This window comes from Lissotriton helveticus, chromosome 1_1 (genome assembly GCF_964261635.1).
Source record: "Lissotriton helveticus chromosome 1_1, aLisHel1.1, whole genome shotgun sequence".
Classification (NCBI taxonomy): Eukaryota; Metazoa; Chordata; class Amphibia; order Caudata; family Salamandridae; genus Lissotriton; species Lissotriton helveticus.
The window spans coordinates 1181314358-1181340235 of NC_136057.1; the positions used below are offsets into that span (position 1 = coordinate 1181314358).

Genomic DNA, 25878 nt, shown 5'->3' on the forward strand with positions numbered 1-25878 from the left:
GTCTGTCTCTGAGTAGTCGGACGCGTCTGCCCCCCTGTGTCTGTCTGTCTGCGTGTGTGACTCTGTCGTTTGAGGAGTTGTGCATGGCTATCTGTTGTCTGTGTGCCTCTTTGTATGTTTGTGTTTGAGTGTGTCGTACTTCAGTAGTTGAACGTGGGTATTGTATGTGTGAGTTTGTAATTTTGAGAGGGAGAGTGACTTAATACTTTTAATTGCAGAGTACCGGCACTTCTCAGAAACAAGCAGCTACTCTCGTACAGAGTACCTGCACTTCTATTTTTCCATTTCAGGCCCTGTTTCCGGTTCAGGCAGCCTTGGGACGTCTGCAGGTAGCGGGTCACCTGGGCCGAGGAGTTCAGCAGCGCCGCAGTCAGGGCTGTCCAAGGTGAAGGAGGCGGGAAGCAGCCGTCTTTATTCCTCTCGGGGAGGGTGGGAGTGACTCTCGGCGCTGTCTGGAGGCCGCGCGCAGGGAGGTGCCGCCTGTCTCGTTCCCGTTACCTCAGTGGTGGGAAGGGGACGAGGAGAAGGGGAGGGCGCCGTCTGGGCAGCCGGGATCGAGGCCACTGGCAGAGTCCGTCGGTGCCCGGCTGCAGGGGGGTGCCAGGATGTGAAGCCGAGCACGGGCGGCTGCGGACACACCCATGCGCCTCCCTGGCGCGGGGGCAGCCCCAGGTCTCCCAGAGCATCTGCCCGAGAGTTCAGCGGAGGTGTCTCCTCCATCATGTCCGGGAAAAGGAAAACTCCGAGGCAGCAGCAGCTCCGGAGGTCGTTCAGCGAGCAGCTGCGGGACTCCACCACCAAAGCCTGGGACTTGCTGTGGAGAAATGTCCGAGAGAGGCGGCTGGCAGGTCAGTCCCACCGTCCTGTCTGTACCCACATACTTAAGGCGCTGCGTCTGTGCGCACAGCGGGCTGCCCGGGCACTGCGCATTCTCAGAGGTCGTTTCACACAGGACAAGGCGCTCGCCACTTGCATCGGCGTCAATGCGCTTTAAGATTGCCTAGCACAGTAACATGCAGCGACTTAATGCACTTTAGGGCACTGCATACACAATGGAATGCGAAAAAAAGAGAGCCAGTGATAGGGTAGCAGGATAGTGCACTGGCGCAATAGTCGGTGCGCAGTACTCATTGCCACAAGCCAGCCGGGCACAGCTGGTTATGCGCCAGCTTCACAACACTGCCAGTACATTAAGTGCATAATACCCCCTGCCACGGGAGAGATACGTAGCTCTGTACCTCTTGCATCAGTGTATGGGCGGTGCCCTAGGACAGCCTAGAACATCTCACTGTGTGCATCAGCAGTAGCATAGTGCATGCAGCGTGTCACTGCCCTCCTCGTAGGAGCCGAATAGCTCCCTACTTCTACTTGCTCATCTTCTTGGCACTCCGAAGGCACGGAGTAGTCCCTGCGGCAATAGAGACAGACAGCTGGGCTTGTCACCAATTCCAGTCTCGGAGCAGTGCCTGCGGACAGCCGACGACCGCACCATCTCCACCCGCCTGCGACACTGCTCATGTGACCATAGCCCTGTCCCAGGAGAGCTGCGCAGCACAGGAGCAGCACTCAGGAGTGCTGAGCAGCACAGCAAGTGCACGGTGCTGGCTGCACCAGTGTCCAGGAGCTATAAGGGCATTCGGTTGCGTAATGCAATCTGTGAGTTAAAAGAACGGACACTTCCCTTTCCCTCCCCCGGGCTGCGGGTGCGGGACTTCCGGCCGGCCGCGAAGGGATTGGCCGGCCGGCCAGGTACTTCCGGGCCGCCGCGGGCAGCGCGGCGGCCCTCGCTAGGCAGGCAGGCGGGCAGAAATCGCGAGGTGGGCACTCGCTGGGGGCGTGAGAGGACACGGACGGCGGGAGGGGGCGGGAGAGGACACGAACGGCGGGAGGGGGGCGGGAGAGGACACGGACGGCGGGAGGGGGCGGGAGAGGACACGGACGGCGGGAAACGTGCACAGGACAGCAAGGGGGGCGGAAAGGCACACGGAGGGGGCGGGAATGGACAGCGCATCTGAATTCACTTTCAGTGAAAGGGGAGGGAACGGGAAAAAACGTAACTCCGCCCTGGGAAAAAATCTCCGGAACGCCCCCGAATCTGGTCCAGCCTTGATGGACAGATCCGGCACTCAATGGCTAGCCTCCATTTATGGAGCTAACCAATGAGAGCCGGGGGACGTTCCAGGAGTCCTTATTGACGACATAGGATTTCACCTGCGCTGAAGAGCTGCGCAGAGCGCAGCCTTCGGCAGGCGAAACCCAAAAACTGGGTATCAACTCTACCAGGAATACACACCAAGCTAAAAATTGGTCAGCTTCAAATCCCAAACAAGCATTTACAATGCAATAGATCTCACAATGACATTTTTTGAGCTATTGGCATTGAAAATGTTATTGTTTTTTTTCCCCTTCGTGAAGTATTAATCAAGTAATGGCGTTGTAAATGACAATGTCTTTTACCCCCTGTTGACCGCCGCAAAGCATGTTCAATATTATATACAACGAAGCCATAGTTGTTGCTTATTTATCTTATGCAACTGACAAGAATTAACAAAGCCAATAGTACTGCCTTTTTGTAGGTGTAATGTTACTTGTTGTATTATATATGTGGATGCAATGACAGAAGCAGCAAAGTACCAGTCGGGCAGCACACGATGCTAAGCACAGATTTTTAGCTTACATGTTTATAAGGGGACGACGCATGAGTGCTGGGCTTGTGCTGGAAATTCAGGCGCCAGGCCGCCGGATCGGCGATTTCTGGACTGGCGTGCCCTTCTCTATTCTCCTTACCCCCTGTTGGTGCCATGGGGGCAACGGCCATGCTGAACTAAGGTAGGGGATGTGTGACATCTGTGTGATTGCCCCGGGCCCCGAGCAGCAAGACTTTGCCGAATGTGTCCCCACCGGAGATATTATGTGAGAGACTATGCCTGAACTGTATGCTGCATCTGGGGGATGTAAGCGCTCGAGTACTGGCTCACATCGCTGGGACTGGCTCTGGAGCATTCTGAAAGGAGGCCCGGGCTGGGCAGGTACTGGACCTGATGTCACTGTGGAGGGGGTGATTTGGATGGTAACACCTCGATGAACAGTACAAGCCCCACCATTTTGTGCCTGAACGGTTGAACTTCAAAATGGCTAGCTAGCTGTATTGGTAAATCAAAGAAAGGACCACTCACCTCACACCTCCACATAGGCAAAGACATAGGACTAATTGCTTTCAGCATGCTATCAAACAGAAACAAAGGACCATGCACGCTGATCTGCCCCCATAGAAACAGATAGAGGACTATACCCAGGTAGTTTTGTTGCAGGGAAAGAGTGATAGGACTAATCCCCAGATCTATTCCACCACTAAATAAGCAAGCAGCCATCTTGGAACGACTGATACATTATGCAATTAAAAGTACAAAAGGCTTGAAGGCCATGGGTCAAAAGTAGCTGCTCTTTACAACGTGCTTTAGGAGTGTGGACTGGAACAACGCAGCCAAAGTCGCATTTTCTACCTCCGGAACTTTAATAATTGGATGAAGAGTATTCTCATTGGAGAGTTTATTGAAAAGGTGCGACAGAGGAAAAGAAGAGATATCACAGCTATGGGGGAGATTGACTTTGGGCTCCCTCCTTTGACTATCACCTACCCAGCCGGACTTCAGGCTACCGCGCCCGCGTCTCTCCTGACCTTACCTTCCCCCTCTCCCTTCCCCTAACCCTCCCCCTCTCCGCTCCTACTCTTTCCAGCTTCTGTCCTCTGCCCTCACATGCCCTTGCCCTCTGTCCCCACCCTGTTTTTTCTGTGAACCTCTTCCCTCGCCACTTGAGACCGATCTATTTTGTCTGATGCCCGATGGAGCTACCTGGTTTAGCTATAGGGAGATGGGCCGTGGATTCCCTCCTTGGTCGTCACCTACCCAGTCGGTCTTTAGACAGACTTCCTTTCGCCTCTACGGTTGTCTCTTTCCTTATCCTCACTCTCTATCCTCTCCTCCCCTACCCCCCACTACTTTCTCTCCTCTCTCTCCTCCCCTAATGTATTGCTGACTGTTTTATTTAATGTTTACTTGTTGTTCTTTTTCTAGTATATTGTTGAACCACATTGTTGCACTTCCTTTCGTCTCTCCTGTCGTCTCCTCCCGCATCCTCCCTCTATTTATGTCTCTCCTTCCCTCCTCTCTCAATGTATTGAGACCGAACTATTTTGTCTGATGCCCGATGGAGCTACCTGGTTTAGCTATAGGGGAGATGGGCCGTGGATTCCCTCCTTGGTCGTCACCTACCCAGTCGGTCTTTAGACAGACTTCCTTTCGTCTCTACGGTTTTCTCTTCCCTTATCATCACTTTCCCTCCTCCCCTACGTCCCACTGCTTTCTCTCTCTTTTCTCTCCTACCCTAATTGTATTGCTTATTGTTTGATTTAATGTTTACTTGTTGTTCTTTTTCTAGTATATTGTTGAACCACATTGTTGCACTTCCTTTCGTTTCTCCTGTCGTCTCCTACCACATCCTCCCTCTATTTATGTCTCCCCCTCCCTCCTCTCTCAATGTTTTGATACTGAACTATTTTGTCTGATGCCCGATGGAGCTACTTAGTTTAGCTATAGGGGAGATGGGCCGTGGATTCCCTCCTTGGTCGTCACCTACCCAGTCGGTCTTTAGGCAGACTTCTTTTCGTCTCCCCTTATTGTCTCTTCCCTAGCTCCTATCCTCTCTCCCATGAATCTCTACCCTTGCTTGCTACTCTGCCTACCCCCTGTCCTTTGTGCTCTTTGACTAAGCACTCCTTCTCCCCTTGTTGGGGAAAGATCCAATATTTATACTCTGGAGTCTCAGCGAACCCGCTGAGTGAGTCCACTGCGCCAAGGGAGCCACTCACACTTGAGGTATGGTATGGCACCCCTTGCCAAAGCACTCCCTCTCCCCTTTTTGGGGAAGGATCCAGTATGTAGGCCTTGGAGTCTCAGAGACCCCTCTGAGAGAGTCCACTGCGTAAAGGGAACCTCTCGCAATAGAGATAGGGAAGGGATACCACTTCCCCTGGGATCACAGCTTACTTGACTTTGGACGTGCAGCAACAAAAATACCTCATTTCCAATGGTAGGCCACCGTTTAGCACAAACGGCGACGCCAGCCAATGAAAATGAGGGGCGGGGCTTCGAGTCCCCTTCTCAAATCTAATTTCTTACAATATCTCTCGCTGGGCGAGCAGCGCTTTGCGCTGCAACACCAGGCGAGACCTAAACAGGAGGTAGTCATGCTCTGTGCTGGAGAACGCTAGGTAGGTGTTGAGGTGAAAGTCAGACAGCAGTGTATGAGGAAGAGGAGTGCTTCCACCGCGATCTGGTGACTTAAAATGCTGTTATGTATCATACATTAACACCACAGATTACTTCACAATATGATGCACTTTTCAAGCATCCCAACATTTTAACAAAGGTAATAATGCAAAGTGTTTACATTCAGAAGAGCGCTTTAAGTGTCAAACTAATATCCCAGCTTATTTGGAAGGAAAAAACATACCGATGGTAAAACAAGGTAGCTTTGGTAAGTTTGCAGCATAGCATACAGATAAAAGATTCAGACCAAGAGAGTTGAATGGGGTGTTCAAAAACAGTGAACATGTTTACATTTGAAAAGGAACTAGATAAAAACAGCTAGGAATGACAGAGACTGCATTTTGTGCCCAAAGTCGGCATTCTGGAAAACTGACAGCAAGCTCTGTGCATTTTAATAGGTATTTATTTCAACTATTTCCCTATAGAAATGGGAATCACAATTACATTTACTCATTCCAGGCAGCTATTTCTACTGATCTCAACCTCATTAAGAGTATACCTGCGGCCTTAAATCTATAAACTGTCTCCACTTAGTGCATTAAGCATTCTGGCAAACTGACAGACAAACTGGCAAACTGACGGTCGGCATTCTGGCAAACTGACAGCAAGCTCTGTGCATTTTAATAGGTATTTATTTCAACTATATACCTATAGAAATGGGAATTACAATTACATTTACTCATTCCAGGCAGCTATTTCTACTGATCTCAACCTCATTAAGAGTCATACCTGCGGCCTTACATCTATCAACTGTCTCCACTTAGTGCATTAAGCAACTTTTAATATGTTGGTTCACTTTCAACGGAATTTGCAAAATGCCTGAATTTTAATTTTAAAAGCAGCATACATCAACGTGTACAGAATGTGTGTTCTACAATCAACCTCATTAAGAGGCATACCTGCGGTCTTAAATCTATAAACTGTCTCCACTTAGTGCATTAAGCATTCTGGCAAACTGACAGAAACAGGCAAACTGACAGTCGGCATTCTGGCAAACTGACAGCAAGCTCTGTGCATTTTAATAGGTATTTATTTTAACTATTTCCCTATAGAAATGGGACTCACAATTACATTTACTCATTCCAGGCAGCTATTTCTACTGATCTCAACCTCATTAAGAGGCATACCTGCGGCCTTAAATCTATAAACTGTCTACACTTAGTGCATTAAGCAACTTTTAATATGTTGGTTCATTTTCAACGGAGTTTGCAAAATGCCAGAATTTTAATGTTAAAAGCAGCATACATCAACGTGTATAGAATGTGTGTTCTACAATCCGACTGCGTGTATGTATAACAGGCAACTACCTGCATAAAACGGCCAAGAAATTGAACAAAGACATAAAAAACGCACAAAAGACAAATGAAATCAGGAACCAACTGCTGGGTCATTTTTACGCTATGCATTATTATAATTGGTGTACTGATGACCCGAGGCAGACAGCCACTTAAAACTGATTGATCTGCTTAAATTCCGGGGAAGCTAGACCAAGATTCTGCAGCCTTACTGATGTGAAACTGAGCGCAACTACCTCATAGTACTCGTGCACTCCACTACCTCTGAAAGAAAATATATCGGGTGGAACTTTGCAAAACCATGGAGGAATGTTAATATGCAAATGTAACTTATTCAAGAGCAAGGAAAGTTAACAATAAAGAAGTGAAGCGAAAAGTGTTAAAAAAAAACAATTTTTATAGCTCGATAAATTAAGAATTAACCTTGAAACAGTTTGTCTAACAAACATTTCTACATTCTTCAACTTCATGTTTAACAAAGTGTTTTTTCTTAACTTATGCTGAATAAAAACGTGGTGGTTCTAAAATAATTCACTGCAAGCAATACTGTTCAAATATACACAATCTATTTTGAAAGCTGTTAAAATATTTATATACTACACAAAAGTATATATTTGAAGTCTTACCTGAGCATGAAAATTTGAAATAGTCGTTGTTTCTATATCCTTCTTTCCCAAAATCTCCATTTTCACTGGCGAATTGGGAAAATTAAAGGAAAAGTAGTCTAAAAAGTCAGGTAAATATTTAGCTGCCCCGTGAACAATACCCATTACATAGTAAGCTGCACAATTGTCATTTTCACTAAAAGCCAGACCCACAAACTCCTCTGCAAATCTCTCCATCTCCACAGGAGACAAGTGGGAGAGTTCTTTGCTGTAGGCATGAGCCACAGATGCGCCTCCATTAGGCTGATGCTCAATATGAATGAGCCGTTTAAACTCCGTGTCCAATTGTTTGATTTTGCTTTGAACCCGAGGCTCCTTTAAAGAGACAAATGGAAACTCACTATTCTCTAATATCTGGGATTCACCATCGTTTTCACTCTTGATTTCTGTATTCTTCCCTGTGACTTTTTCAAGATGATCAGCGAGATTTACTTTGGTTTCTTGATCCGCAACATTAGAAACCAAACCTGAGCAGATAGTCTGAATGGATTTGCTATACATCTTTGGATGCTTTCGCTTTTCGCTCTCTTTGTGTTTCTTTTTCTTTTTCTTCTTGACTTTCTTGATCAGCAATTCCTCAGCATTTACAGTCGGTTTCTCGTTGTCACCTGTAAAGAATTTGAGATAAAAAATAAAATAAAAAATTAGTGGGAAACCTACAACTTAATTTCAATAACCCTTGAGATCCACTATAACGGGTCTTGGGCCAATGTCGGAGATATCATTCCAGTAATAATCCCTCTCATATCAACCCATAAATAGGCTGGCATAAGAGGAAGCAAATTAAATCACATTGCTGGCCCACGCTACTGATGGCACATCTGTTTCTGGTATAGGAAGTAGTTATGATTGAGTACAAAGTCATTGAGTTCCATATTTACATGTTATATAGATGGCGGACTTGGTTGAGAAGAAATATTTAATAGTTAGCAATCTATCAGAGTGTTCAATAACAGTATATAGATTGTTCACAGCCAATGTAATTTGATGGAAACCTTTATTTTTTAAGGGTAGTTCAATGAGTTAATATATTTTTCTACCATAAATTTGCATTTTACATTATGTTTGGATAATCATGTCCTCCCTGGAATACTTTTTTGATCTTCTAAATTATGACCAGTGGGATTATCTGGTTTACATTTCAGGCGTTGGATAGCAGGACCAGTAGTACAGACTTGAAAAAAAATAATCGCTGAAAAAAACAAAGCTTAGAGAGGGAGATATTATAGTTAGGTTCACGTTTTACCCACATAAAACCATAGAAATTCAGCAGTTAAAGTTATACTTAAGTTAAGAAACTATAACTTCTGGCCTAAAAGTTAGTTAATGGCACAACTTATAGAGTCTTCAGATAAGTATAACTATTAATGCTGAATTTCTATGGTTATGTGTAGGTAAAACGTGAACTTAACTAGAACTTTGTTTTCTTCAGTGAATTTGTACTATTTTAACGTAAAGTGAGATATCATTACCGTAAATTAATAAATCACCTCCACACACGCTCTTTGGCCATGCGCAGTGGGGGTTAGCCACAGGGCCTTGCCTGCAGCCAACCCACCCACATGCACCCAACACCAAGCTGTGCACAACCTTTGGCCGTGGGCGGCGGCGGCGGTGTGGTGGGTGAGTGGGTGTATAATATATAGATATATATTTTTCTATTCTACTTCGGATCAGCGGATCCATTGCTAGGTTACACTGGGGATCACGCATCACGCTGAGCCCTGCGGGTATCTGTACAGATTTACGTTGAAGCCCCAAAACATTTGGGGGGCATTTTTCTGCCCATGAGGGGTTTCTCAGGAGCCCCTCCATGTGCCAATAAAATCCTATTGCCTATAAGTTCACTGCAATTGTGCACAAATGTTTAGTAGTAAAATAATGCAATAGTTGGTGTTTAGAGTGGTTCCTAGAGCTTTGGGCCCCGGTGTCAGTGCACCTGCTGCACTATTGAAATCCTGACCCTAGTGCCTGCCAGCTAACCACACGTGACTGCTTATTTAATAGTTAGATATAAATCAATATATGATGTTTAGAAGAGTTCTGACAACTTTTGGCCCCGGTGCTACTGCACCTGCAGCACCATTGAAATCATTGCCCTAGTGCCGGCTAAATACCTGCACTTGTGACTGCCTGTTCAGTAGTAAAGATTAGCATTATTTTGCGTTTAGTCGGTCGCTAGAGCTTTTGGCCCCGTTGCCACTGCACCTGCTGCCCGATTCATGTCAAGCCCCTTTTAACTGCAAGATAACTGCAATTGTGTCTGCCTGTATAGTAGTAAAATATAGCAATATTAGATGTTTCGACGAGGTCATGACAAATTTTAGGCCCCGTGTCACAGCACCTGCTGCACCACTCAAATAATTTTTTTCAAATCTGTTTTTATTAAAAAAATTTATTATTAAAGCAACCATTCGATTAACAGTACTGTCTGTGCTCTCTATTGTAACATATATTGAAAGGCAGTGCACGTTTATGAAGTACATTTGTGTATTACCTATATCCATGCATGCACAATGTTGTCTTAGTGGATAGCATTTGCCAGTGCTATCATTTGTTGCATGTTGTCTCGTGGCTTAGGGAGGCGGGTGATCAGGTTATAGGGACAACTTAAATCAGAACGGGTGCTATATAACAGGTTCAGAGCTCGCCCGCCCCCCGATTCCCTTGCCTAATGCACCTCCTGTGCTGGTACGTGTAAAGACCATTTTGACATTTGTTCATTAATTGGAATTGATTGGGATGCAAACAGGTTTGTCACCTACTGCCTCTGCTCCGCCTATTGCATTAGGCTTTTTCTGTGTGTATTTCTAATCTGCAGAGTCAGTCGTGGGTGAACCCTCCCTGGTAGTGCCATGAGCTTGTAGTAACTCGGCCAACATCACATCCCAGCTTGTGGCAATCAGGATCTTATTTATAACCATGGTGTCCTCTCTGTGGAGCAAAATAATCTCTACCTTGACCCATGTGAGCATGGAGTGTTGTCATGCTAATATATGGGGGCAGGGGGGATCCTGGGCCTTCCATTTCTTAGTGATTAATCCCTTAACTACCACCATTCCCAGATTTAGGATTCTAGAAGTTACTTTATTGTTCCAGTGCCTACGACATAGATGTAGAATGTAGGAATGCCATTCAAATGGGACTTAGCGATCCGTTCATGTAGCCAGTGTGTCCCCAATTTCCTTCCAGTATGGGTATAGAGAGGGCATCTCCAGAGAATGTGTAATAAGTCTGCGTCAGTGAGGGTGCAGTGTGGGCAGGTGACATGGATGCGGTAGAAGTACCGGTGGATTTTAGCGGGTGAGCTGTGTGATGTAATACTGGATTTGGCGGAATTGCGCATTTCTGGGGATACGCTCCGGGCTTTCTAGCACTCAAGTGTCTGTGAGTTGGCGACCCATGTCTTGCTTCCACCGGTGTCGGAGCAATGTTAGATTAGCTGCTGGGTGCTGCCTCAACGAGGCTGCCAACCACCCAGTGAGGTGTCCGCCTTATCCCATAATGTGCATGTATTGTGTGGTGAGGTGGATTTGAGGCTCATTTGTTAGGTCGCCCCATCTAGACACAAGGGCGGTTATTAGTGAACGATGTAATAGGAATTGGCCTAGGGGTAACTCGTCTTCTTCTATTAATGTTGTGTATAGGATTAGTGTGCCTTCTCAGTATAAATCTCCCATGCATTGAATACCCGCCTCATGCCAGTTTCATAGTTCAGCTTCTGTAACTGGTGTTTAACCCCTGGGTATTCCTTCCAAAGGCAACGCTGGCACGTATGGCGTAATATGTAGGGTTAGGTATAGACTTCTGCGGAAGCATCTGTACACCACTTTGAGTAGCAATTTTTCCGGTTGTCTTCTGTTCACACTGAGTTGAAATAGCCTCATCAGTTGCGGTAGCGTTTAGGGTGGACAGGTAGTTGCGGTATCATCAGTATAGCGGTCGGCTAACCATCTAGCCACCCATTGCAATTGAGCGGCTAGGTAGTACTGTTCACAATTTGGGGCCGCTAGGCCTCCCTGGTCTGTGGGCAGATATCGTTTTTTAACCGCTACTCTTTGCCGGACATTGCCCCATATGACATCTCCGATTAGTTTCTTCAGCGAGCGGAGAGGGGGGAGGGGATATATATCGGCAGATTCACAAAATAGTATAGAAATCGTGGGAGTGTCACCATTTTAGTGAGAGCTACTCTGCCTGTTAGCTAGTGGGAGCATGCTCCTTAAGACATCTGGGAGCAGATGGCAGTTAGTGCTCTGCCCAGGTTGCCATCAAACAAGTCTGTTGATCGCCTATACTCTTATGCCTAGGTATCAGAATGTGTCTACCTTTCACTGTACACGTACCCCATTGAGGATGTATCCTGGGTCTTGGTTCACTTCGTTAAAAGGATAAAGGCAGGACTTAGCAACGTTAACTCTCAGTCCTGAAAGGGAGGGTAAGTCTTGTAGGATATGCGCTAGTTGGTGAGGGTTTCTCCTAATCTCTCTAATATAGACCAGTAGTTCGTCCGCATACAGCGACACTGTGTATGCCATCTCCTAGTGGGATGCCTTCCCCTGGCTCAGTAGGGATTGTCTCTGCTAGTGGTTCTATGGCTAGCGAGAAGAGTAGGGGGATAAGGGGCAGGCTTGCCTGGTCCCTCTTCGTTCTAGAATTGTTTCCTATACTCAGACGATTGACTCCGTATATAGCAGCCGGGCCTTCAGAGGAACAAGACACCTAGGTTGTATCTCTCTAGAGTTGTGAATAAGAATTCCCATTCCAGGGAGTCAAATGCTTTTTCTAGGTCTAATATCAGGCAACCTGCATGTGGCCATTGGGGTACTAAGTCAACTGACCACAGCTCTGAAGAAGCACCGTAAATTCAACAAGGTACTTCGAGAGGGTACAGATCCTTTTTGGTCTCTGTGGACTAGTGATGGGACCACCTGTGCAAGCCTGTTCGCTAGAACCTTTGCCAATGTCTTCTAATCTACATTAAGCAGAGGTAGCGGCCTGTATGAGCTCATTTCTGTGGGATCTTTATCGGGTTTAAGCAATGACACCAGGTTTGCCTCTCGCACAGAAGAGGGGAGCTTCCACTCGCTCACTCAGAGCTGTGGCGTAGAGTGCGTGTAGACTTGAGTATGCTTTGTAATATTTTGCCGGTAATCAGTCTGGCCCAGGTGTTTTCCCTGTTGCTAGTGCTGCTCTGCACCAGTCAAATCATGACCCAGTTGTGAAAAAGGTAACTGAACTTGTGATTGCCTGTTTAGTAGTAAAATATAGCAATATTAGGTGTTTAGCTACTGCATCTGCTGCACCATTCTAATCAAGACCCTAGTGCCTGCTAGATAAATGCACTTGAGACTGTCTTGTTTAGTAGTAAATTGTATAAGTGATCATAACCCCTTTTTATTAAATTTAATTCTCTCATTAAGACTCCTCAGGTAAGCCAGCCCAATAACTTGGAGCTGACCTGGAATAAAGGCCTCAGAATAAAACAAAATCTTATTGTTGATGACGCAAAGGCTTCTATTATGGACAGGACTGGCCCGATTCAGCTTGAATTTTCCAAGTCTAAAACGATTTCTATTTATCTTATGCCTCTTAACCCTTCCTGGGAGAGGGCTCTTAACCGCTGGTTTAATTCGGCATGTTCAGCTGTACACAAAACGTTGCTGGCTACACCCAAAAATATTCCCAGGGTAGCATCTCAGGTCAAGCAAGCCTGGGGCCTAAATAAACAGGTTGTGGATGAGAGAAAGGCCGAGACCAGAGTAAAGCTTGAGACAACCTCCAGGATGCTGGGAAGTGATCAATGGACCGTTTTTTTCTCAATGGAGGCATGGGTCAAGCATTATAAAATAATTTTTGCCCCAGAGGATGTGTCTCCTTTACGAGGCCATGCCTGTAATTCACCTTTAATCCCATGTGATTTCCAATCTCCTTTTGAACAAGAGGTTATTAACACTATAAATAGGAGTATAGCAGGCAAGGCTCCAGGCCCAGATGGCGTTTCCAATGAACTTGTATTATTCATTTTTTTAAATCAAACGCCTCCTTATGGGCATCCTTGCTTACAAATGTCTTTAGATCTGTAGTGCATGGGCCGATTCCAGAGTCCTGGGAGTCAGCAATCATATTCCCTATTTTGAAACCAACACTTGTTATACAATTGGTCTAGCATCTGCGAAAGTTAGAGCTATTGGCATTGTAATTATATATTTTTTACTTGCGTATTTGTAGTGGAGTGGATATGTTTCTAGTGGATTTGTGTGGTGTGCATTGTACTTGTATACTGGATATGTGGTATGCTGAATAGATACGGGCGAGATATGTATACAATAGATAGAAAGTAAGATTGAGAGTGATAGGAAGATTTGTGTATGAAGTGGTGAATGAACTCTAGAAAAGTAGTGGAAAGAGTGTGTGGGAGAATGAAGGGGAGAGAAGGATATAGACTCAAAGAGGCTAAGCAATATGGGATATGCTGGATCAGTGCATTTGTGTGCAATGGAATTATGTGGATAGTAATTATGTGATATTAAGTGTGGTGGCCTTATGTGCAATGGTATTGTGTGTCGTGGAGTGGCATGTATTGGGTGGAATTATGTGGCTTGGTGTTGAAATATGTGGCATTATGTGGAATTTTGTGGGGTGGATTGATGTATGTAGTCGTGTGTATTGGAAATCTGTGTTGTGGAGTGGAATTTTGCACTGTGGAATGGAATTGTGTGGAGTTGAATTTTGTTGCATGAAACTGTGGTATTGAGTGAAATTATGTTGAGCAGAATTATGTTGCATGGTGTGGAGTGTATTTATGTGGTGTGTTGCTATGTAGCATGGAGTAGATATGTGGAGTTTAATTATATCCACCCTTTTGAAAAACCTTTCTAGCACTGTTTTTGAAACTTGTACCAGCGCAGACCATGCTGCACCCGTCCTTTGTGTGAGGAAAGCTTGTACTGCTGCTGTGCTGCAGCGATCTTTTGTGTAGGAGGCGCACTGCTGTTGAGCTGTATTGGTTTATATGTGGGAGGTTTGCACTACTGCTAAGCTGTAGTGGTTTATGTGCAGAAAGCTTGCTCTACTGCTGAGCTGTAGTGGTTTATGTGTGGGAAGCTTGCACCACTGCTGGGAATAGTTTGGATGAAGGTGCATTGGCAAAACATGATGACAAAATGAATTCCCGGAGCTAGAATAACTGCACAGTGGTATTCAGGTCATTAGGCGCAACATGGAGTGAACCAACATGCAGTTTAAAATGTGCTGGTGTGGGGCAAAGAGTAACACCAAGCGCAGCTTTGGTTAGGAGGTGCATTTGGCTCCAGTTAATAATACGGCAAGTACATAGAGCCAGTGCTCTTATGAGAGCAGCTCACTGGTCAACATGTCATGTACAGTGCGTCTATGCAGCAGAGTAACGAAAAGGAGAGCAGGAAAGATGGCAGAGCTTCAATGTATTGTGCGACACTAAAGAATGGGGGACAGGGAGCAGTTCAGAAAAAAGGCTCGGTTCAGTACCGTTGCCCCGAAGAACTAACATGTAATCACTGTGTGGTAACTGTTCCTAAAACTAAGATCCATAACCAATTTGGTTATGTTGGCGGAAGAGATAGAGGGAAAGAAATAAGTCTCTATATGTGGTTCCCAATTAATGAAGTTGAGGGAATTTTTTCTTTAGGAATTAGTGCCCTCACACACCCTTGCGAGCGTCATGCTTCATCATCGGGCATTGCTCCTCGTGGGGCTGAGGCTGCTGTCCACCACGGGCCCTGCAGAGGGCTCTTTGCCAGATATCTTTTTAGGAGACGCCGCAGTTGTGAATGCAGGTATGTGGGACTTATAGGGTTGGTGCTAGTGTGTTAAAATTACCCCACCGGTACCGCGAGGACAATTTTTATTCGCTGGTCTCGAAGGTAAGGATAAAAGAGTTATACAGGGGCGTTGGGGCACCTCTATTAAATGACATAGAGGTCAGGGTATTACTCTGCTGCTACTAGTGCCCTTATGTGACTGAGTGTGTGAATAGGTCAACATGTTTCGCGCTGAGATTGGGTCCCTAATGGAGCCCCATGCGCTTCGTCAGGACCGTGTGAAGGTGAAAATAAATAAATAGGAGTAGGGAAAAGAAACCCTATTTCCTATGGTACCTCTTTTCAGGTTTGTATGCATGACTTGCGCTTAAAGGAACACCTATCTCGTGTTCCAACCTGTTACCCCTTAAAAAGAAAGTCTTGTGCCTCTTCAGCTGTCCCCGCGGTATTGATGTGGAATATATACAAGCCCCTTGGTTCTGGCCCATTACCTGCCCTGACGCTGGATGGACGAGGAATTGAGAACCACATATAGAGACTTCTTTCTTTCCCTCTATCTCTTCCGCCAACATAACCAAATTTGTTATGGATCTTAGTTTTAGGAACAGTTGCCATACAGTGATTACAGAGCTTCAATGTAACCATTAGCCAAAGTAGGCTTCTCATGGCGAAACTACAGACATGCTGGGAAGGGGTAAGAGATGTGCATTGCCACGGACGACAGGACGCAAACTGCCAAGAAAAGGCAGAAATGAGTGAGCACAGTGGGAATCTGCATCCAGTGGCTCCAAATTTACGTAGAGCAAAGAAAATCCCAGGAGAAGCAGTGTCCGCGTCAGTATACCTACAACAAGCAGGCTAGAGAGACTATTAGGAGAGATCACCCAGAACCAACACCTTCAGCATAAGCACAATAATTCTGGTGTGTGTTATCAATGCATATAGCGCGCTACAATTCATTCCCTATTAGCCACGAGTAGTCCAATTAAACAGAAGCAGAAGAACAGCAGCTATCCTAATTGTAAAAAGACATTCCTCACATAGCTGCTGGGTGCTCAACCCTAGGACTCTGGTTACTTTACCACTAGGCAGGAGCATTTGTCTGGCAGGGTCTCCAAGCCCCCTCCCCCACCTGCAGAGTCTAGGAATTTAGTACTGCAGAGTCTAGGAATTTAGTACTGCAGAGCTGGAAATGCACGCTTATAGCTCCAAGGGTTTCTGGAGCACTGAAGTGGCACCTTGGGAGAGGGCATAGGGAGGCACTGGGGCACTGATTGAGCAGCTTGCTCAAGTCAGACTGACAGAAGGGGATAGGCTTCAGTACACCTTGACTATGGCCGGGTATCCTAAGGCGTTTGTAACCTTCTGGGTGGTGCAGCACCGTGACACCCCATATTAGTATAGTAAACAAATATATTAAAACACACACACATAGGAGCGCCTCACACGAGTACCAGCGCACTCTTCTCCACATCATCCCTGGTGAGAGGTTTGCTTTCAGGCAAGTCCTATATATATATTTTTGTATGTTTTTGTATATTCATGCTGATGCCAATAAAAGTTTTTTTTTTAATTAAAAAAAAAAAAAATGAGAATACGTGGCTACTGGTAAGCCAAAACTTAAAGGATACCAGTAGTGACACGAGAAACACTGTGCTCCTTATCGCTTAGCAGACAGGGGAGTCTGAGCCATACCTGTGACCCCAGAGTTGGTAACTTTCTCCACTGCCTCCATATCTTAAGGTGCTGGTCCGGGTTTTTGACCCAGGAACCACAGAAACTTATAACACCCTGCCTCCAAAATATGCACTGGAGAGAAACAACAGTCAACACTGCACCTACACTTTGAAGTCTTCAGCGCTAAGGCTGCCTTACCTCCGCGCCTTTCTATGTTATTTCCGTTGCATGACTCCGTCGTGCTGCACCACTGTCATCTGCACATTCGCACACCTGCCTGCCTCTGTGGGCAAGATAACAGCACACGAGTGACAGCAAGGACAAACACTAAAGAAGCAGGCAGTGCAAGTTGTTTTTGCCACTTTACATATCGCGCACACAAAATCTTAGCCTGCTGAATATTTGACACGTGACTAACCTATTACTGGCTGTGAATATATGTGATAATTTAATGCGGAAGCAAACAAACGTAACGTAGCTTGATTAAAGTGTCACGTGTAACGCGGGGCCATTAGGCCGCTGATTTTAATCTCACCTTCTGTGGCGCCAGTCTTGGCGCTATAGCCCTTTATAGTATCTGTTAAATGTTCCAGTATCATGAGAAACACGTCCAGCCTGCTCTGTCATTTGAACTTCCAGACCTACACATCACCGGGCACAAAAATACTGGCCTGAGATATTCTGTGAATCTACACAAACATGACATTACCTAAGAAGCAAAAGCACTGTGCAAAGGGCCAGTCCCCCACTTTCCCTAGTTATCAGTCCAACTCTCGTCACAAAATCCTCTCAAGAATGTCCCCACCAGCCCTCCCTCCACCTCATTGACGTCAAAGTACTTTGTTTAAGGGTTAAAAAGGTACACTGGTGCACCGAAAACTTGAATATTTTTGGTAAAACGACAAGTTAACACAAAAATAAATAAAACACGTATCGCCCATCACCAAGTGTCCAGTGTGAATTTATAAATATATTTTTTAACTCACTACGGTTCTGATTTTATCGTCCACGGAAGGATGAATGGTTCCGTTGGGCTCAGCAGAAATTATAGTCATAGATATCTGCCGCAGGCACACAGCCCACTGAGCTACCTTTCCAACAGCCAGTTGTTCCCTTTCTGTGATACTGCAACAGCGCGGGGTGAACGACTGCACCCGGCCTGACAACACTTAAAAAGGTGTCAGGACATCCTAAACTATTAAGAGTCCCAGGGCTCTGCCAATCTAATTGTGAGTTTCCTGTGGAGATTATTCCGGCCCTGAGTTCAAGGCGGCTTCCTGTGGGTAAGTACATACAGGCGCATAACCCGCATGAAAGGCCCGGCCCCTGCGTCTTGTTTAATTAGGTGTCTGGGGCAGTGCGGCCCGCAGAGCTGCTCGACAACTGCCAATCTGGCCCCGGGGTGAGGCGACGGCCCCAAGGGCAGAGCTATGTGAGAGGATATTGTTAGGGCTATGCATAGAGGTCCGTAGGAAGGTGTGTTGAGTTCAGGCATGCTATTCGAGATGCTCAGCCAGGCTGTGAGTAGCTCAGAAAATCCGGACAAAATATGCCCATGCGCAGAACTCAGTGAGTCCATTTGAGTGGGATAACAGTGCTGTGGTACAAGATCGGGGTGCTGGCCAGGAGGGCCATGCCGGGAGCTAGGAAGGAATGTTAGATGTTCAGTAGAACTGTGTGCTGAGCTTAGTAAAGTAGTTTGAGGATATTAGTAGGTGCTGTAGCGAGCTGGGATAGGTGTTGGGAGGATCCTAATAGACGTGTTTGAAGCTCAGTGGAGCAAATAGAGTACCACCGCAGTTCCATGCGAGTATTGCCATCAGCAGTATTTTTAATAGTGAAAACCTGGTGCAATGGCATTTGAGCTTTTTACAACGGGAGGACCACGGCTGTTCCATGCAAGTATTGCGACCGGCAGTATTTTTAATATCATCAACCTGGCACAATTGCACGAGAACACTTTAAAGCAGAATCAGGCAACTTTACACACTTTTTCCTCCTCAGGGAGATTAAGTGCTTTACAGGGATCACAGAACGTTGAGCCGAGGTTGGGATTGCAACATGGTTCCCCACATCAAGTCACTACCTCTGGCCACTAGGCCACACCTCCTTCCTGAAAAGAGCTGCCCAAGAAACCCAGCAAGGCTGCGTGAGGCACTAAGCTATGTTGTATGAGGAGCTTGTGGGGCCTCATGAATGGAGCTCAGAAAGGCCATGGATGAAGCATTGTAATTGGTCAGATAGACATTTCGTTGATATGCAAAGTGCTAGAAACCATAATTTCTAAATATGTTCACATTGCCCTGCACATGCAACATTCAATAACACAAAATGCTAACTGCCTGAAGGCAATGGCATTTCAATTAAAACTTGCAAAGACAGACACAGCGAAGCCCTAAAGAGAAACCCGTGAGGGCCAAAGCAGCAGAAGGAGAAAATAGAAAAGGGGAGATAGTTTGGAGAAGAAATCGAAAACACTGATGAGTGCAACCCTCTTGACAGCCCCTCAACCAATACTAACATATTATGAATAAATGGTTTCCAGATGTAGAGTTCTATAAAAATGATTTTCGAGCAAAGGTTTTCTAATGAACGATCAGCAACTGAGGAGCTCGACGAAGGACCGGGCCATAAATATCCCATGATCAACACTTTGAGAATTTCAAGACATTTTATCTTCTGGAAAGAGTGTGGTAGTTCAGAATAAATATAAATAGGAGCAGGTAATGAAAAATAAAGGAGAAGCGGGTAGTAAATCAAGTTAAAGCGGGGAGTAAAGAAAGTGAAAGCATGGGAGTGGTGCGTGCGCAGTCTACTCATTTTCAAGCACTGCACTCGTGCTTGCGGCGCCCCCTGCTCGTTCCCGCAAGGTGGATGCTGCCACAAGAACTAGTGTGTGCTTCCAAAAAGAGAAGAGTGACAGCTAAAGGTCCTCCTATGTAGCGCATGCGCGCTGCGTAGGCGAGACCTAAAAACTGTTAACACTTAAGAGTAACGGTTCTGGCTGAAACAACCACCACCGCAATTCACCAGTTACACAGAACAGCCACCATAATTTGCACCACCAGTCATGTTCTGACTGTTTGAAAAGTGGTGCTTTTAGCATGGCACTTGGCACAACTTATGGCATGAATTGTGTGCTTAGCTAACCACAAATAGTGAATTTCAGTTGTTTGTCAAGTTTGATCAAAACCAGAACTCATTTTTCCCATTAAAAACAAAAGATGTTGTTTGCTGCCAACAACGACTTTGTGGAGATAGTGCAAGGCTGTAGGCCATCCATAGCGGGTGGAGTGCAGGGCATAGAACCTGGCCCCAAGCCAGACCCTACTACCAACCCCTAAAGGCTGTGTGTGATAAGAAAACCCACACAACACACCATAACATGCTGAATGTCATGCTCAAAACAATTTGCTGACCACGCAGAAACAAAAAAGAGATAACTAGACAAATCATGGCGGACAGCGCATGTGACCTGTAGGAAACCTGAAGTATCTGCACTGGGTGTAACTTACTGCCTGCCACAGTTGATGCATATTCATTAACAGCACTAAAGTTATAAACAAATTAATATGTTATTGCTGATCCTTTAACCTTACCCCCCTTGATAGATTAGTACAAATTGTACATGACAATAGAAAATCAATCCTTTCAAGCTTCTGCCAAATTTTGTGCTGGGTCTTCATACAGTGCCAAATGTATGACCAAATTAACACTTTTTGCCTCCCCTTTTGAATTTGGCCTCGATGAATATGCACAAACGTAAAAAATATTAAGGGAGAGCTAAACAGGCGAAGACCCTGCCAAATTTCGTGTGAACACCTCAAGCGGTGCCAGAGCTATTAGTAAAAAAAATAGTATTCATTCCACTTTAAACTCCCCCCCCCCAGTCCCTCCCCAAATTGTATTTTCAAAAAACCTGAAATACCCACACTGGGTATAACTTGCTAACTGCCTCACTTGATGCAGATACATAAAAAAAAGCAAACATACATGCAACTTAAATGTTGTGCTCACCTTGATTGATTGGCACAAAATTCGATATACTAACAAACTCTTATAATTTTCAGTCACATTGTATGCGGAATCAATGCACAGTGCCAAAAGTATTAGAAAATGAACACTTGTTTGCCCTTCAACCAATTTAACCCTTCATGGATCCACCCACATTTTAAAATACTGAGAGTAATTGCAACATACTGTCTGCCAAATTTCATGTTTATTGAAACAGCGCCAAAATGATAAACATATTAAGAAATGGCTTTTCACCTGACAAGCTGTACAAAATTGGTAATCCTTTAAAGCACACCTCCTACTTTGTTCAAACACAGATGTCTCAAAAACCATGAAAAGGATTTACACCAAACCATCAGAATCCCACTTTTTGAGTAAAGTTTTACATTCATGTCAAGTTTTCTGTAAAACCACTCAGTGGTTTTGGATGTAGGTAAAAGTAAAATTTCCTTAGTGAGCTAAAAACCAGAAAAAACGTTTATTTTTCACCCCTCACTCCAACCACCCTGTAACTTTTATCCTCCCGTGCACACGAAAATAACTCCGCTGTACGAACACTATTAGCATGCCAAACCTTAGATAACACATTCATGATTTAGCAATTTTGTGTAATCTGTCCACAATGTCAAGTCACTCTAATAAATACACACATAAACACACACACACGCCAAAAGCGTATTCTTTATTTGAAGGCAACCAGAACTACGGTTTTCAGCTGTGCACCTCGTTCAGGTGCTAGCTGACATGTCGAAAGGAGTGGTTGGGTACGCTATATATTTCCCTTTGAACGGTCCTAATGAGTAGATGTGTAGAGGCTTGTGGGTGATATTATTCCAGATGCTGTCCAAAAGAATGTGTTGCAGTTTTAGCGAGAGCGGTTAATTAGATTAGCCGCTTAATAATTTATAGTGCAAGTTGATAAACGTTGAGAAAATCCTATATATTCATTAAAGAAAAATTTAAGAAATGAAAAAAAAATCTTATCCTAGGAGTCAGATGTAGGATTTGTAAGTATGAATTTTTTCTAATTTCTCAACTTTTTCTTCATGTGCTAGATTTTGCATAATGTTTTTTGATACAAAATGATTTTTTCTATGTTCCACGTAAACAAATTAAGCAAAACAAAGAAATGTAACAGACGATAACAATGATCCTGGAAAGTAGATGAAAAGTACATTTAAAAGATGCCTTGAGGCTTAGCGGGAGCACACAGTTTTATTTTCAAAGGGAGCCAAAAATGCATTTGCATGTAATTTACAACACGGAATTTTTAAAATGTATTTCTAATTTCACCCAACAATTGCACTTTTCCAAAACAAACACAAAAAAATAATGTTAAACAATATGACGGTAATTCCTAACATCTACATAACAATGTTCGCAGATCTGATCTGATCTCTTAGCCTTAAAAAAGATAAAATGCATATTTCAAAGAAATATGGCAAAAACGTTAAACTATAAATCTACATTTCTTTAATTTTAACGAGAACGGTACAATGTTTCCATGTACAACACATCATAACATACACAGAATTTCTTCAAAGAATGCAGACTTTTACAATCAGGAAATTAAATCACAACTAGAAATGACTTGTGTAGGTGACAAATGTATTACAAACAAAATCAGAGATTTTCCACATAGATTTATGATGGATGGATAAGAAAGCACTGCAAATGAGTTGTCTGGTGCAGCTTTTGGGTACATGGGACTTATGATGAGATGTAGTCTCTGGAGAAACTAATCCCATTGCACCTCCATAGCCAAGGCAAGCAAAGTGAGACAAGGCCTGAACAAAATCCTACATTTGGGGTAAATCTTTACAACTTCGTGGTCTAGTTATTCTGGAACCCAGCCCATCCCCAAAGGCTAAAATAGATTATAAAACATTAATGTTAAAAGTGCATTTAGGGAATATCTGCACATTATTTGTTTGATAATATGCGCCTTGATGCCTCCGGGCTAAGTCGCGCAATACAAATCCCACATTCATTCATTCATTCATAAGGGACCAAAGTAAGGCAACGTGTACCAGAACACATTTTCTGGATAACAAATTTTCCTGTTTAAGGGCAAAATTAAGGAATACAAATGATAGTTGTTCAAATGAACAACACTTTTCTCAAGGTACTGACTTGGTACACATAGCACAACTTGAAGCATCACACATGAGGAAATTATCAGCAATTTATTACCTAAAGAAGGTAAAGATAAATAGCTTGTGTAATATGGAAATATCAGTACTTCCAGAATCCTACCTTTCTGCAATAATCGAACCTCGCCATTTTCTTTCTTAATTTCATCCATTACTTTATGTTTCCTCTTTTCTTTGTGCTTGTCTTTGTCACGCTCTTTAACTTTTTCCTTGACTGAATAGAAAAGAAACAAAAATGATTTAGCAAATAAAAGTCGATAATTTGTAAATACTTCAAGTTACATAGTCATTACTGCTGCAGATTTGTCTGATTCAAAAGTCAAGAAGAAAACATGCAGAAAAAGCACTAAAACACAATATATAGTTAAAATTCGAGAAACAGGCAGTTAAAGGCAAAATTGTCTACAGAAAAAGGTTTCTAGGCTTTGTAGCGAGCAAATTATTTCGGGCAATCTGAAACAGCAGTCCAATAAAACTGCTACAATAAATTATTTATGCAAAGTATAAGGCACAACATGTTGTCTTTCAGCGCTTCCTGGCCCCCTACAGCAGTGCAGAATTTGTAAATGGACTAGATATTGGGAAGTCCGAGTCCAAAGATATGATTGGGTAGAGAGGGGGTAACCTGGGAGGAGGAGCAACCTTTTTTAGATAATCTTTAATCGACATAGGCTCATGCCTCGAACACCCTTCAAGTTACTCGTCATGCTTAGATGTAGACAATCCTTTTAAAATAAGATATAAGCAGCTGTCAAAAGACAGTTCATCACATAGTGTCCAGAAAAGAGGAGTTTCTATTGCTGAAAAAGCCACTTACTGTGTTTGGATGGTAAGAATAAATACATTCCATTGATTATAATGTGCCGATCCCTTTGTTAACAAATAGTAGCACTGTCTCATATGCACACTTTGTTACAGGTGAACTTCACCTGGGCTATGAATCATATACACTATCGTGTATGAAAAAATATCCAAGATTCAACACTATTCCATTTGTTTTTTCCATTTATCCGCATATTGCTAATTGTTCATTAAACTTTAATTAAAGCACCGGAGAAGTTGACGATGCATTTCGAGGTTCAATTTCTCTTCCTTCTACGCTCAAATGAACGTGGTCATGTAAAAACACTAAAATATCCTGGTTCAAAATAACGGAAACTGCCTCTCTTTAAACAAAACATACTGGTCAAATATTGGTTACTTCCAATTCACAAGTAGTATAATAAAGACAAGTACATTAATAAGTCATATATTCACAGTCAAATCTGATCTTAATTTAAAATGAAAATGTTTAATTCAAAATGTTCAGAGCGTGGTCTCTACTAACCCTTTTGATTGCTCTTTCCCCCTACAATGCTATGCCCATTTTTGGCTATTCGGGGTAGTTTGTGCTTAGGATGCAAATTTATTGTCAATACCTTAAGTGTAAAAAACATTATGGATGTCAGCCCCCCCCCCCCCCCCCCACACACACACACACACACATCCTTGGGATTCTAAAGGGACCCAGTGCTTGTGGATTCCCCTCGAGGGGACTGAGAAAGTAGGCAAAGTATATCTACATTTTGAGTTCTGGGACCAGGGAAGGCCGCCCCCCCCCCCCATTCTGCCCTTTAAATAACAATCCCTGGTGTCTAGTAGGCATTGCACACTCTTTGAAGTCTGCTGACAGCTGCAGTCCGACCTGTCAAAATAATCATTTTTGACAGAATAAACCCTTCTGTTTAAATATTAATAAGTAACTCCAATGTAGGCCTTACAGGGTGCATGGTATTTAAAAATGGGACATGTAAAAAACAATACCATGTCCCTACAGTGACAAGGCCCAAAAAGCTATTTTCACTGTGGCAGTCCTAGTTGTTCTATGTAGAAAACCAGAGTTCATGTTACAATATGAATACTGCATATTGGGACAAGCTAGAAAAGGAATTCAACAACTATTTTTTTGAATGGATAATAAAAATCAAATTCGATTGTGAAGTTGAATTTTTAATACATATTAAAGAAAACTAGCCTACAGAATGTTACCTTTTACTTGCCTAAGCGGTCAGAAAGCTAATTGGCATACGCTTCTCCCAGCTGTCAGACTGTACCTGGCGTTGAGTAGGTGTGAAACACCTCCCATGAAGAAACAATTGCCTGTCCTGAATGAGCAGCGACATGACCTCTGAACATCACAGAATATTCAAAGTGGGGACTGTGGGCACCGTGTGATATTTAGCACACTGTCAAATCCTGCTTGACAAGCCTGTTGAGCCATGTTTAACATTTGGGGCACACTTGGAATGGAGGGAACAAGATGCCAAAGTAATTAGTGGAGATCCCCTGTCTAGTTTCTGAAGGACCCTTCTTTGTCCTACCAGACTTTTGTCTTGGGGTTTGTTGTAGGTACAATACCCGACTGTAGTGCCCAAGTATAGTTTGGCCAAAGACTCTCACCATCTTGAAAATGCCCTGACCCAGCATTCCGGGGATGTTTGCATATGTCAAACTGGAACTATAACAAAAGTAGGTTGGCATGGGCCAATGAATTATTATCCCACTGGTTAGGGGAGGGTCAGTAGTCACCCACACCCACTATCTTGTGCCAGACATAAATTTGCAACTCCAGGTACCCACTACAGAAAATGTTCTGGACTTGCGGAAGATCAGAAGAGGAGTAGACTTGTCTGTGATCTGGAGGCGCCCTGAAGGACTGGACCTGATCCCTCTTGCACGCAGAATAAACAAATAGACTCCAAGGGCCAGATGGCTGATCTCCTGTATTTTTACAGGGAGACAATAAGCAGCAATAGGCCTTTTCCAGGAAGAACCCTGCTGACCAGTGGCACTTGGACCTTGACGGTACACTGCTGTTGGCCTGTGCCAGACACTCTGAGTCTCAAAGTGCACTCTTGTGAGTTCCTCAGACGTCAGGCCTCGAGAAATCTACTAACCCACCA

The 25878-nt window shown here is 44.1% G+C and overlaps 1 protein-coding gene across 2 annotated transcripts in view; it reads right to left on the reverse strand.

Annotated features, from left to right (window-relative positions):
• RSBN1L (round spermatid basic protein 1 like) overlaps window positions 1-25878 on the reverse strand; it is a 281128-nt gene that overhangs the window by 142927 nt on the left and 112323 nt on the right. For both annotated transcript variants that reach the window (XM_078679246.1, XM_078679237.1), the window contains exons 2-3: window positions 23040-23150; window positions 7252-7898 (exon numbers count right to left, since the gene is read on the reverse strand). In XM_078679246.1, coding sequence (XP_078535372.1) covers window positions 7252-7898; window positions 23040-23150 — 758 coding nt within the window. The remainder of the gene's footprint in view (window positions 1-7251; window positions 7899-23039; window positions 23151-25878) is intronic.